At 35.1% G+C, this 14,104-nt stretch overlaps 1 protein-coding gene across 2 annotated transcripts; it reads right to left on the bottom strand.

Moving 5' to 3' along the window:
- Positions 1-5,246: 5,246 nt before the first annotated feature.
- On the bottom strand, positions 5,247-6,463 carry LOC120354892. 2 transcript variants are annotated; one of them, XM_039442960.1, is made up of 2 exons: positions 5,721-6,463; positions 5,247-5,666 (listed from the first exon to the last, which is right to left on the bottom strand). In XM_039442960.1, exons 1-2 carry the CDS (start codon positions 6,210-6,212, stop codon positions 5,478-5,480), a joined length of 681 nt encoding a protein of 226 aa, XP_039298894.1. In that variant the 5' UTR covers positions 6,213-6,463; the 3' UTR covers positions 5,247-5,477. The 2 variants fall into 2 exon arrangements, with proteins under 2 accessions (XP_039298894.1, XP_039298893.1); XM_039442959.1 differs by having other exon boundaries at positions 5,247-5,672; positions 5,727-6,463.
- Positions 6,464-14,104: the final 7,641 nt, after the last annotated feature.

Genomic DNA, 14,104 nt, shown 5'->3' with positions numbered 1-14,104 from the left:
AAGTTTGAGCAATTTTTATTTCTCACAAAAAATTGATGTAATCCATCGTGAAACACACTGAAACAAAAAGTATTTCAGATTTGGCTTAAATTTGCACCATAGATAAAGCTTGATCTGAGAAATGTCAGAGCCAAATTTTGCACCTCCAGAATCTGAAACATAGAATTTTCAGATGGTCATATTTCCTGAACGGTAAGGAATTTTGCAAATATGATTCCAGATTCGTGTTTCTCGCATCAAAGACCATAAGATCACGATGTTTGAGTGATTTTCATTCTTTACTAAAAATTGATGGTTTCCATGGACACACTTTTCGTGAACCACACTGAGACGAAAAGTATCTCAGATTTGGCTGAAATATCTCCTGAACGGTGAGGAATATTACAAATCTGATTCCAGATTCGTGTTTCTCGCAATAAATACCAAAAGATCACGAAGATTGAGCGATATTTATTATTCACAAAAAAATTATGGATCCCTTGGACTAACTAATCATCGTGAACCACACTAAGAGACGGAAAATATCTCAGATTTGGCTGAAATATCTTCTGAACGGTGAGGCATATTGCAAATAAGCCAAATCTGAGATAGGCTACTTTTTGTTTCAGTGTGTTTCACGATGGGTAGTCCATGGATTACATCAATTTTTTTTGTGAAAAATAAAAATTGCTTCAACTCCGTGATCTTATGGTATTTGATGCGAGAAACACAAATATGATTCTAGATGCGTGTTTCTCGCATCAAAGTCCATAAGATCACGAAGTTTGAGCTATTTTTATTTTTCACAAAAAATTGATGGATTCCTTGGACTAACCATCGTGAAACACACTGAAACAATTAGTATCTCAGATTTGGCTGAAATTTGCACCATAGATAAAGCTTGACCTGAGAAATCTCGGAGCCAAATTTGGCACCCCCAGCTACTATACTATGCCTCCTAATACTTTGAAATAGGGGGGGGGGGGTGCATTTAATTCAAATCTTGCTCGTTCACTTATTGTACAGAAACTTATGTTTAAAATAGCATTGAATAAAATAAACCTAGAAGGTACCCCACCGAAACCCTGTTCAATGAATTTAAAGTTAACAATATCAGCCAACTCTATATTAAAGCCTTGATCATGGACATTAAACACAAATCTACTCTGTTCACGGCCTTCCATCATACGTATCAAACCCGTTCTGCTTTAAATACCGGTACCGTTGTTCCTCGTTTATAGTCTGTGTAAAATAAGTTGAGACTTGGCCCTCCATCCAAAGAAATTACAAGGTTGCCAATTCGTGTGAAATTGCAACTTTCTCAAATTCCCAATTCAACGTCAGAATTGGATGTAGAATATCAGTATCTAAGCTTATTAAATGCTATTGTAATGATAAGTTTATGTACAATAAGTAAAGGAGTAATAGAAATTCCAAATTTCATGTTTTTTTCATTTGCAAGTACTGAAGACTAATTGACTGTTTGGAAAAACATCCTGCCTGGAATGACACTAATTATTATCCGCTCAGAACCCTATCAGAACTTAGTTTTCCTTTCTGCCTTTGTTGACATTCTTCAAATGGGTACCGGTAGGCCTACTGTCATTCACTCTCAATCCACCAGCTCTTTTTGTAACAATAGCACTTACAATAATAGGCCTATCTGATTGTTGTATTGTATGATGAATAGATGTATCCCTCAGTTCTATTTAGTGAGTCCTTAGTAGATAAGATAAGATAACTATATTTATTTAGTGTGAGAATTATCTTCTTGTACAATTGATACCTTCAATTCAGAAATTCCGTTGAGAATGAAGATATTTGTGAGAAATATCTAATCGGTGCATGCACGTTGTTAGGGAATTGTATAAATGACAGAAGCGTCCGTAGTGGTTTTGTGGAATTCGCGATAAAAATTTACATTCAACCTGGGGAAGGATGGGGCTTCTGAATGAAAACCATCACATTCTCAATTGTAGAAATCCTGTTCTAATTAGTTGTTAGTAACTACAAATCTCATGCATTCCTAATGTCCGAGTATGAATTATTGTTTTAACGGTGAAAATGGTGGATCTCAGCTTCAAAATGACTGACGAAGGACTAACAGGCACAGCCCAAAACTGTTTCTTCCCCGAATTTTGATTTATAAGGTACACTATGAATGGTCCAAAAAGTAGGTTATGTTCCATACACTTGAATTCAGGTCCAATTTTTCAGTTCAAATATTTGAAAACATAAAAATTCTAATTGAGATTTTTTACAAACCAAATTGAATAACAAAATAACACTCACTAATCGCTCAAAATTGTAAAATAATGATTAACTTTGAATATCCTATTATATTAAGCGAGCAATTTCTGTATATTTATATTTTTATATCTGGTTATTTATGTTTAACGGATCTCGAAAACGGCTCTAACGGTTTACACAAACTTTGGAACATAGTAGGTTTATGAATAAAAATTCGATTGCACTATGTCTCATCCTTGAGAAAACTCGCTGAACGACATTAAAAGGATAAGTCATCCTTGGCTGAAACAGCTGAAGATAGTAAAAAAGTGAGTATGTGAAAAATCAAAATATCGCATCCCCGAAGTTCATAAGATGACATATAGCCAGCTGTGTAATATAAAAACGATCGTTTTAGAGAATTGTGCCTCGTCTATTATTTATATTTGTCATTCTCCTTTCCAAGCCAGTACAAAGGATACTATCCATCTTGGAGAAAAAGTCTTAGATACAAAATGAAGATTAGATCTTTATCTAAAACTTCTTCGCTCTTAAAACTTTCCTACCCTGAAAACAAAAACCTTTCTCGATTAGGATTTGTATTGGTGTCTCATCTCAGAATGTGTTTAAAGTATCGTCTGATAAAGTTCCTTACAAAAACTGAATAAAAACACTAAATACATGTTTTTTTATTGTTCGAATCACAAAATGTCATTGAAGTGAGCCAATTTTCAAAAATGTTCATGAATATTCAGATTTGGAAAAGGCATTGACAATAAAGATTTCATTGACAGTAAATGTTCTATTTTTATGGAAGCGTAGCTACCGACTGTACTTTATATAATTATATAACAGCTCGTGCTTCTGCCATTGCAGTATATATGACACCTGGTACAATCGAACTACTGGGCTAATCGAAACATTCAGTCTCGTTTAGCCCACGTCTCGATTAGACCAGGTATCGTTTAGATGACCTGGTATAATCGAGACAGAATGCTTCGATTAACCCAGTAGTTGGATTATACCAGGTCCTGGTCTAATCGGGAAAGTCCGACCTGGGGTAATCGAACACCTGGACTAATCGAGCACCTGGGCTGATCGAAATACACCCATCTAGTCTCTACTATTATTGTTGCTATCGGTCCACATATTGAAAACACCACTTTTGCTATGAATAATACTGTATCTAACCATTGATATATCGGCGATGTATATAATCTGACGTGACTAACTAATATTTATTTGTCTCTATGTTTTATATTAAAAACACAGCACAAGTGTCCGTGGGCATAATACTACTCATTTATAAATTGGCATGGTTGACTCACTATTGATCTATTTTCATGCGGCGGTCACATGATGATATAGTAGCTTGCCAAGCGATATTACATTCTGTTGTGACACGCAGATACATAATAATTATATAGAGGTAGAATAGAAAGGATAATATTGGTTGATATGAAATGATAAAAAATACAGTTTGGTTAATATCTGGCAGTGGCCTTTTTTATTAACATTTGAAAAAAGCAACAATATTCAAAAAATACATATTGGTAAAAAATGCATCTATATATATATATATATATAATATATATATATATATATATATATATATATATATATTCATTTATATATATGTTCATTTTTATATTCATGATTACAGTTTTTGCTTAATTTTTCTCCATTTTCAGTTGTAACAATACCTAATAATTATACATCATTTTTGGTCAATTAATCTTCTATTATTATATCATTAGTATTATATATATATATAATACTATATGAAATGATGTATAATTATTAGGTATTGTTACAACTGAAAATGGAGATAAATTAAGCAAAAACTGTGATCATGAATATAAAAATGAACACAAAAATGCACATATATATTGTATATACGTGCAGGTAACTTATTAACCTCGGTGCTTCTTAGAATTCCTCTTCTCTTATTACTAAATCATTTACACCTTTCTTCAAGGACGGATGTGAAGTCATTGGCTTTGTGAGGTCCACTGAATTGCAGTTCTGTGATCCGAACTTTCAACACCTCTGAAAAGTAATTGTGCTCTATTTGTAGTTCATTTTTAATATATATATATAATATATATATATATATATATATATATATATATATATATTATATATATATATAAATATGTGTATACCAATAATTGTTTGATTATGGGATCTTATCAATCTCATATAATTACCTTTCTAAATTTTAGTACTCTCCATCATCTGTTTCTTCCTTCATTATAACTTTCTTTCACTTTTTTATTATCATTATTCTTCATTAATTAGTTACAATAATGTTCTTCCTTCTTCATCATATCGTAATATTTTTCAATTGTAATAAGGTTATAATTTTTTTGTCTTAGTTTTATATATTCAATTACCTTTAACTGAGTTTACTTATTATTTTTCCTCTTTTGTATATATTTGCAATAATATTTTTAATTTATTATTTTTTAATTTCGCATTGTAATGTATAAATGCAATAGGTTTTTCAAGACCTAGCATGTGACAAATAAATCAATCAATCAATCTTCCTACAGACAGCGTAAAGCTAGTCACAGTCTCTGTTGCATATTGTTCCGCCAGGCGCTGGTAAATCTGCTCGACCTCTTTCTCTCTGTCATTTGGAGTGTTCTGACTGACTGCATTTTCCAATAATTTTGAAGTCTTTGGCAGACGAAGCAGCGTATTTGTGTCAAAATCAGACTTGGATTTCTTGTCTTTTTTCTCTTTCATCTCTCCTGCTGCACCTTGTGCTTCAGCTCTTTCCTCCTCCATTGCCTTCTCTTGTTGAAGGCGATCCAAGCAACGCTGCTCGGCCAAAGTGAATAGTTTGCACTCTGATTTTGTCAGCTCATTCTTCACCAGGGGTCGCATTTTTGACATACCATATGTTTCATTTATGTTATGTATGTACTTGTTATGTACATTATATTATTACCTACCTACATACACACACACACACATATATATATATATATATATAATATATATATATATATATATATATCTATATATATATATATATATGTATACATACATATATATTTTGGTATAAAAAATAAAAAATGCCTCTAACCTCTGTGATTCTTCCTTCTTCCATAGAGTTGCTCTTCTTCCTACATACATACAAGCATGAAACTAGTCTGGTAAATCTACTCGACCTCTTTCTCTCTGTCATTTGGAGTGTTCTTACTGCATTTTCCAATAATTTTGAAGTCTTTGGCAGACGAAGCAGCGTATTTCTGTCCAAATCAGACTTGGATTCTTGTCTTTTTTCTCTTCTTCTCTCCTGCTGCCCCTTGTGCTTCAGCTCTCTCCTCCTCCATTGCCTTCTCTTGTTGAAGGCGATCCAAGCAACGCTGCTCGGCCAAAGTGAATAGTTTGCACTCTGATTTTGTCAGCCCGTTCTTTGCCAGCAGTCGCATTTTTTGACATACCGTATATATATTATATATATATATATATATATATATATATATATATTATATATATATATATATATGTTTACATACATATATATTTTGGTATAAAAAATAAAAAATGCCTCTAACCTCTGTGATTCTTCCTTCTTCCATAGAGTTGCTCTTCTTCCTACATACATACAAGCATGAAACTAGTCTGGTAAATCTGCTCGACCTCTTTCTCTCTGTCATTTGGAGTGTTCTGACTGACTGCATTTTCCAATAATTTTGAAGTCTTTGGCAGACGAAGCAGCGTATTTCTGTCCAAATCAGACTTGGATTTCTTGTCTTTTTTCTCTTTCTTCTCTCCTGCTGCCCCTTGGGCGTATTTGAGTCCAAATCAGACTTGGATTTCTTGTCTTTTTTCTCTTTCTTCTCTCCTGCTGCCCCTTGTGCTTCAGCTCTCTCCTCCTCCATTGCCTTCTCTTGTTGAAGGCGATCCAAGCAACGCTGCTCGGCCAAAGTGAATAGTTTGCACTCTGATTTTGTCAGCCCATTCTTCACCAGGGGTCGCATTTTTGACATACCATATGTTTCATTTATGTTATGTATGTACTTGTTATTTACATTATATTATTATCTACCTATACACACACACACACACACACACACACACACACACACACACACACACACACACACATATATATATATAAATAGGTGGAAAAAAACTGCAGTCTTCTCGGTTGAGAAAATTTCCCCCCATTTCTAATGTTAATTTTTAAGTGTTTCCAATCTATTCATATTGTGTCTCCTGTTTTAATTTATATTACAAACTTCAAAGTGTCTTCTATTATGTGCTATATATATAGCACATAATAGTTTTAAAGTTTGTAATATATATTAAAACAGGTGACACAAGACATAAATAGATTGAAAACACTTAAAAACTTGCATTAGAAATGGGGGAAATTTTTGGAGACTGAGTCTCCTTTCTCAACCGAGCAGACTCTGCTCGCAGAGAAAGCAGTCTGCTCGGTTGAGAAAGGAGACTCAGTCTCCAAAAATTTTCCCATTTCTAATGCAAGTTTTTAAGTGTTCAATCTATTTATGTCTTGTTTCTCCTGTTTTAATCTATATATATATATATTATATATATATATATATATATATATATAATATATATATATATATATATATATATAACTACAACCTATGAGTTATAAGTTCTCTCCTCATAAAACAGCAAATCTTTGTGGTGTAATGTACTACATAAGAATAACTTTCTATTTAACTTTTATTTGAATTTAGTTTACACAGCTTACATGATTCTTTTTCTTTCTCTTAACTTAATCTTTTTTTCTCTTTCTTTTATGACTACTTTTTCTCATCCATCTATTTACTATCAGAATGTTAGAGGACTTCGTACCAAATCATTGCATTTCTACACATCATTACTGTGTAACAGTTATGATATTATTGAGTTAACTGAAACTTGGTTACACAGAGGTATAAAAAGCTATATTCATTTTTTTGTTATACTTATATTCAAAACTCAGCCCTACTATCCTGAAAATTCATATAATTCAGTTATAATAGCTGTTAATTACAATTTTCTGAAGCTTTTCAAATCAAATTGGTTCATGTACCGGAAAGCACGTTTTTAACAAATAAGTTGAGTTACTGACATCAGATAGCACACGCTTACAGAATTATTCTACTATAGCATCGACCATTTAAGTTACATGTTTGCATACTGAATTAGCAGTTTTATGTAGGATTTCCTCAAGAATAACTTTCCATGCAAAAACACATGTGGAAAAGTGAAAATATTGGTTACAACAAAAGATGAGCGCCGCGCTCTCTGTCTAACAACGACCAGTGACTTTTTGAAATGACAACCAACATAGTCAGTAACTAGCACACATCAACCAGTTTTTGTATTGTAATCTATTTGTAAATTGATTTAATACATATTTTCATTCTTGACTTTTTGTTTCAGATACAGACGAGTGTGAAGAAAGAGTTTACGATCCAAATGATTGTGGGTATGGCGAAGAGTTGTCCACTGTTGGTGAAATGGAGGCAGCTGCGTGTCCCAGCATCCAGCTGAAACGGAAGCCTGACAAATGTGGCCACTGCAGTTACACAACTGCCAACCCACAACAGCTGATGCAACATTTCCAAACCAACCATGCCAACCGGTACCAGTTCGTTTGTGATTTCTGTGATTTCCGATGCTTGGAGCAAAAAACGCTCAACTTGCACACGCGGACGAAAAACGCTTCAGCTGTGAGTTTTTCGACTACAAAGCGGTGCGACTGATCTACTTGAAGCGACACGTGGTCGTGCATTCCAACGAAAAGCGGTTCAGCTGTGAGTTTTGTGATTTCAAGACCCACTACCATAGCAACCTGCGGAACCATACCGATGAAAAGCCTTACAGATGTGAGTTGTGTGAATACAGCTCGCAGTTTCTGAGAAACCTGAAAACGCATCAGAGGACACACTATGGTGATAAACTGTTCAGTGTGATCATTGTGATTATAAAACCTCGTTCTCAGGGAACCTGGAAAAGCATGTCAAGAGCCACAATTGAGATTCACTTCTACATGCATGCACAATCCAGTGGTCACCATTCCAAACAACAAATTATACAGCATAGTGGCAAAAGCAGCCTCCCTCAAGAGAACTGCAAAATTGGTGTCACATGCTGTGCCACATGAGCCACCAAGAGTAGACTACCAGCCAATAATCTCCTATTGGAGCTTAACCGAAGGATCGGATCTGTTTATCTGACATCTGAATTCATCATTTCAATTTTGAACATGGATAATATTCTGCCGGGTTCGCAGGAGGGAAATGCTAGTAATAAAGTGCCAGAAGCAGGTGCTGCACAGGAAGACCTCCGGCTGCTCCAGCTGCTTATGCAGCAGCTGATGACCGTCGTGGTCACGGTCGCACTCACTGACGCCTGTGTCGGGAAAGTGGACGTGGACGAGTTGGCCCCCCATCATTAGGCTCTATCAGCCAATAGGAGGTATGTGAAGTAAACATCACAGAGATAGAGAAGTAAACATTCACACAGATAGATAGATCATTGATTTTAATGCAATCATTTCTGAGTTCAGAAGAAATACAATCGTCAAAATCTGTTTATCAGTTTATCTTGCAAGCATCAAGAGATAATTATTCTAGGTATAAATTTGATCAAAATCGTTGAAGCCGTTTTCGATAAAATTGTAAAAAACTATGTTTTTGACAACATTTTCGCTATTTTAGCCACCATCTTGAATTGCATTTGATCGAAATTGTTCACGTCGATCCTTATATTGTAAGGACCTTAGGTTCCAAATTTCAAGTCATTCTGTTAATTGGGAGATGAGATATCTTGTACACAGACGCAATACACACACACACTTACAGACCAATACACAAAAACCACTTTTTTGGACTCAGGAGACCTTGAAACGTATTGAAATTTTGAAATTGGGGTAACTTAATTTTTTTCGGAAAGCAATACTTTCCTAATAGGGCAAGGTAAGTACAAACTTTAAACTATTCTTTCATTCTTCAGTAATTAGTGATGCAATATGAACAACTCTCTTTCATGAGGTGAATCATGTTTCTACAAAACCTTCCAGTTTTTCAATGATAGGGGAGTGATAATTATTTGTATAGGTCTTCTAAGGAACCATTATCTACAGCTGGTACCAATCAACTACACTTCAACTTCAAACTACCATATTAATACCAGTACACAATTTATCGACAGTACAGAATATTGAATAAAATTCAATAGAAAATTCTTATAATCAAAAACAAGTGATACGCTAATCGATATGCATTATAATATTATTATCAATGTCTATCGAGTAATAATTTACTAAAAATCAATTGATTCTAAATACCGAAGACAGCACAATTATTATTTGAAACAAAAGCAATGTGTTTAGAGCATGTAAGTCTTTAACCTGAGGCTGCACTGCTGGATGGTTACATACACAACAGTCACACGCAACACACACTCTTGTCTATTATCTACCGACGGCTGTTCGATGACGCAATGAATAAAACAGCTGATTTTTATTTCTGTGTGTGGCCAGCTCACAAATCTTCTTCCATAAGGATTACATGTAAACTTTGAAGGACCGTAGGAAAGAGTCCTGAAGTCGGATTATAAATTTGATAGGCCATAAACCTGGTTCTGAACATAACGAACACAACTAGAAAAAAATCGTCGAATTCGGTGCACATATAAAAAAGTTATTGAATGTCAAAATTTAAGGCTCGATTTTTATTTATATAGATTCTACATTGTTAAAAGACGATCTGGCAACACAGTAAAGCGAGAAAGAGATAGCGCTATCCACTTTGTTGAACGATAGACAAGGTTAGCAATACCATTGTTAATCAAACACTGCTATTATAAAGTGGACCTCACTATAAGTGTAATAATAGGACCTCTATGAAGTAGGCAACGCTGTTCTCCAATCTTTCTCCACAGCCATTATAACTTGGACCTCACTAAAGACAATACAATAAAACGTAAAGTGCATCAACAGATGAAATCTTCAGTCGAAGATTAGAGCTGATCGTGGTCGGACGAAGTTTTGTTTTGCTCGTCTTATCGTTTTCGTTGTTAATCCTGTCGGCTCAAAGAGTTTCAACTTCTAAACCGTAACTATTTCAGCTGTATATATTTTCTAGTAAGCTTATTTACGGACTTTTTGAACTTTTCATTTCCCTATAATCGATAATAATGAATGCTGCGTGTAATTTGTCACACAATAAACAATGGGGATGTGAAAAAAATGAAACTGTTCATTTTTCAATTATGGAGAAATTCCACGACAATTATTTGTCAGTTGTGAGAAGGGCTAAGGATAAAATTTCCTGTACTGACTGTAGATCGTTTTTCATCGTATTTATGTGTTCGTACTGTGGCAGACAAGGAATTGACTGGATCTGAACTATTATCTAAAACTACATGGAGGTGCTCAGAGTGTTTTTCTAAATTCCATAAGCAGCGTTGTGCTAGCATGGACTTGACTCATGTGAAAAATGTACTGGAATCATGGGAATTGCGAAGTGCAGCATCTGAGACTTCTATTATTGATTTCAGTCAGTCAATTAGTGATCTGAGGAAAGAAATATTGGAGGGCCAAGCCGTTCTCAGGGACTCTTTGAACTCTTGTCATGAAAAGTTGGATGCGAATACTACTTTGTTGTCCAGGCAGGAAGATCTTATTAAAGAGCAGCAGGACATTATCAAAGCCTTACAATCTGAAAATAAATTGCTCAAGGATAAAGTAAACGATTTATCCTTGAAGTGTGATGATCTGGAGCAGTATGGACGCAGAAATACAGTCGAGATCCATGAGATACCGGTGACGGAAGCGGAGGACGTGTGTGGCGGCGGGTGTGGATGTCACTGCTGAGGCGATCGACATATGCCACCGGCTGAAGGGCTGCCCCAATCAGCCGCCCCCCATCATCATCAAGTTTGTGTGACGAACGCAAACGCATGCCATGCAGGATGCACGATGCCAGGTAAAAGGCCTCTCAACTAGGCGCATCAGTTTCCAAGGTGAGGAGCGCCAGATTTATGCTAATCTATCATTGACTATGCTACAAAGGAAGCTGTTCAATGAGGCCAGAAAGCTTCAAAAAGTGTTAAATTTGAAATATGTCTGGGTAGACAAAGGCGGAAATGTGAAAATAAGGTTTGTTCCGGTGGGGGGGGGGGCGTGTCTATACTATTCGCACTGAGAAGGATTTTGATTCTGTTGATCCGGCAGTTGAAAAATCTGCTATGTAGATTCTATCAAGGTTGTTATCCTCATGATAGGCTGTTTTTATCTGAGTTTTTTTGTGCTTGAGGAATGTTGAGGTGGCTTACTCCTTGTAGAAAGTGGTGGCTTACTTATTTATAGAGTAATTCTATTTCAAATCACATCAATTTAAAGTCATTATAACATTTGAAAATAACTGATAGCTTTATTTTTGTAAATCGATTCATGGAGAATTCTCACATCTGATACCATTGATAGTGTAGCCTCCATTATTCTCGGCCGATAAGGTAGTAGGGAATTATTTTTGATCATGTTAAATGCTCTGATTACTCACTCATTGTAATCCATGTTGGTAAAATATATGAATAAGATCAGCTCGAATTAATTTGTAAGGTAGACCAACATGGTTTATAATCATTACCAACATATATATATACATATACAGGCGGCTGCCACTTGAATAGGAAGATGTATATATATATATAGCACATAACAGAAGACACTTTAAAGTTTGTAATATAAATTAAAACAGGAGACACGATATAAATAGATTGAAAACACTTAAAAACTTACATTAGAAATGGGGAAATGGTCGCTACCACTTCACAATCACTTTCCAACGACTCACATGAGCTAGTTTCGCTTGAAGAACTAGATGATGAAGAACAAGATATTTTCTTCACCGGCGCAGAAGGCGCCTTGAATTTAATTAGCGAGTCCAGCTCTTCTAAAAGCGTTGGCGTCTTGGGTCTATCTAAAGCTGGAGATGAAGATGTGTATGAAGATCCTCTAGAGTGTGTGGTTGAAGACGGCACCGGGCGTGAAGATCCTCTAGAGTGTGTGGTTGAAGACGACACCGATTTAGACGGGCGTGGAGATGGTTTAGAATGATGGAGTGGCGGTTCGACCGTGAGTGTTGGCGTCCTTGGACGATCGTATGAACTTATTATGAAGATGAAGACGGGCGTGAAGAGTGTGGGTATGCAGCTGCCTTGTAGTTTACATTTACGTCTACAACACACACAAAAAAATAACAAACTATTAGCTCCGAGTGCAAATCAACACACGCATTTTTAATAAAAAAATAGCTATTTCCAACATGACTATAAACCAATTCGGATTAAAGATCCGTTTCACTAGGCTATTCTCCCATGTAGAACTAAATTGTAAACTCACACAGCATAGCATGTTTGTTTCATATCGTTTGGAATCTTGTTCAATTCACTAGTCAAACCAGTGAAAAGTTTCGCGAATACAGCTGAGAATTCAAAAGGTGGATCTATTGCAATCTCTGATTAAACGAAAATCTCTTAAAATCTACAAAAACTCAGCTTTAAAGTTACGTTTACACCAAAGTTAAAAATAAATAATAATATATCTATTTCCACAAGAAAAGAACAAGATAAACAAACAACTTGGGCAAGTGTAAGAAAATAACCAACTACTTATTAATACTAAGATAATGATAATGACACATAATAATGAAGTATAATACTTAAAGGTAATTCATCACTTGATAATATTAACCTTCATCCGCTCGCGCGGGCGGCGAATTGGCCGCCTTTTTAGAATTTTTGTTATATTTCCTAATCTGGCAATTGGTGAGTGGTGAGAGTGTCATGTAATCCTCCCCCAATATCTTCCCTAACTTGTTCAGCCCTTATCCAGTTCGGGTGGTGACTTGCTTGAGCATAGGAGTGATTTTTAGCGTGTGACTACCGGTGAGCTGCCAAATTGCCGCCCGTGCGAGCGCTTGTGTTGGGATCTCCACCAAGAATTTCTCTGCAAATATCTCTTCAAATTTATCATTTTTTTCACATTACAATGCATCATTTTCATCTCAAACCAATTGGTGATGTATTTATTTTTTCAAGTTATCTCCTATGGCTTGTAAAATTGAAATAGCCTAACTACAAGAAAACATAAAAGTGGATTAGATACTTCTAAGTTCTAGTGGATTGTAAACTTTTACTCATTATCAAATAGATATTTATTAAAATTTTTGAGAAGTAACTAAACTTTTTTCCTGATATTTCTAATGAACAACTTTTTATACGACTAGTACGGCCGGTATTACACTGATTCTATGACATAAATGAATTATCAAATGCCCTGCATGAAAAATATGACACTGTAAAAATATTACAGTTATATATTACAATATAAAAATGTACTAAAACCACAATAGATCAACTATGGTCATATGACAATAATTATATAAATGACTCATATAACAAGTCATCATAGTCTGGCATTAGCCAGCCTTGTAACTTCACGAAGGCTACATAAATATTATAGGTCATTATAAGCTATATGATTCATCAAAATCGTATTATACCCCTGTAATAACTTATATTATAGGGTAGTACTTGTAATCAGTGACATTGGAATATCTTGTACACTTTGGGAATGAATAAACCTAAAAAAATCAAGGTCGGCCAAATTGCCGCCGAAATTGTAACTCCACAAGGCGCGAGCGGATGAAGGTTAAAAAGGAAATAATAATACTGATGAATCTCCTTTCTTAATTATCTACACTATAGAGCTATAAATAAAAAATATGTGGAAATAGTCAACAATGCAAGTTATAAAATCCCGTCCGCATGATGGAATACAGTTAGAGAGCAACGCATTTAGACAAGGAACAAAACAGAGACTCTACTATAATGAATAATCTACTAA

The sequence above is a fragment of the Nilaparvata lugens genome, chromosome X (assembly GCF_014356525.2).
Source record: "Nilaparvata lugens isolate BPH chromosome X, ASM1435652v1, whole genome shotgun sequence".
Classification (NCBI taxonomy): Eukaryota; Metazoa; Arthropoda; class Insecta; order Hemiptera; family Delphacidae; genus Nilaparvata; species Nilaparvata lugens.
Note: the sequence above shows the minus strand (reverse complement) of the source record. Positions and strands in the feature narration are given on the sequence as shown.

Coding starts and splice junctions, on each gene's coding strand:
- LOC120354892 (XM_039442960.1), bottom strand. CDS start 6,212: ATGTCAAAAATGCGACCCCTGGTGAAGAATGGGCTGACAAAATCAGAG. Junction 5,667..5,720: donor ATGTATGTAAACATATATAT/ATATATATATAA, acceptor TATAATATATAT/ACGGTATGTCAAAAAATGCG.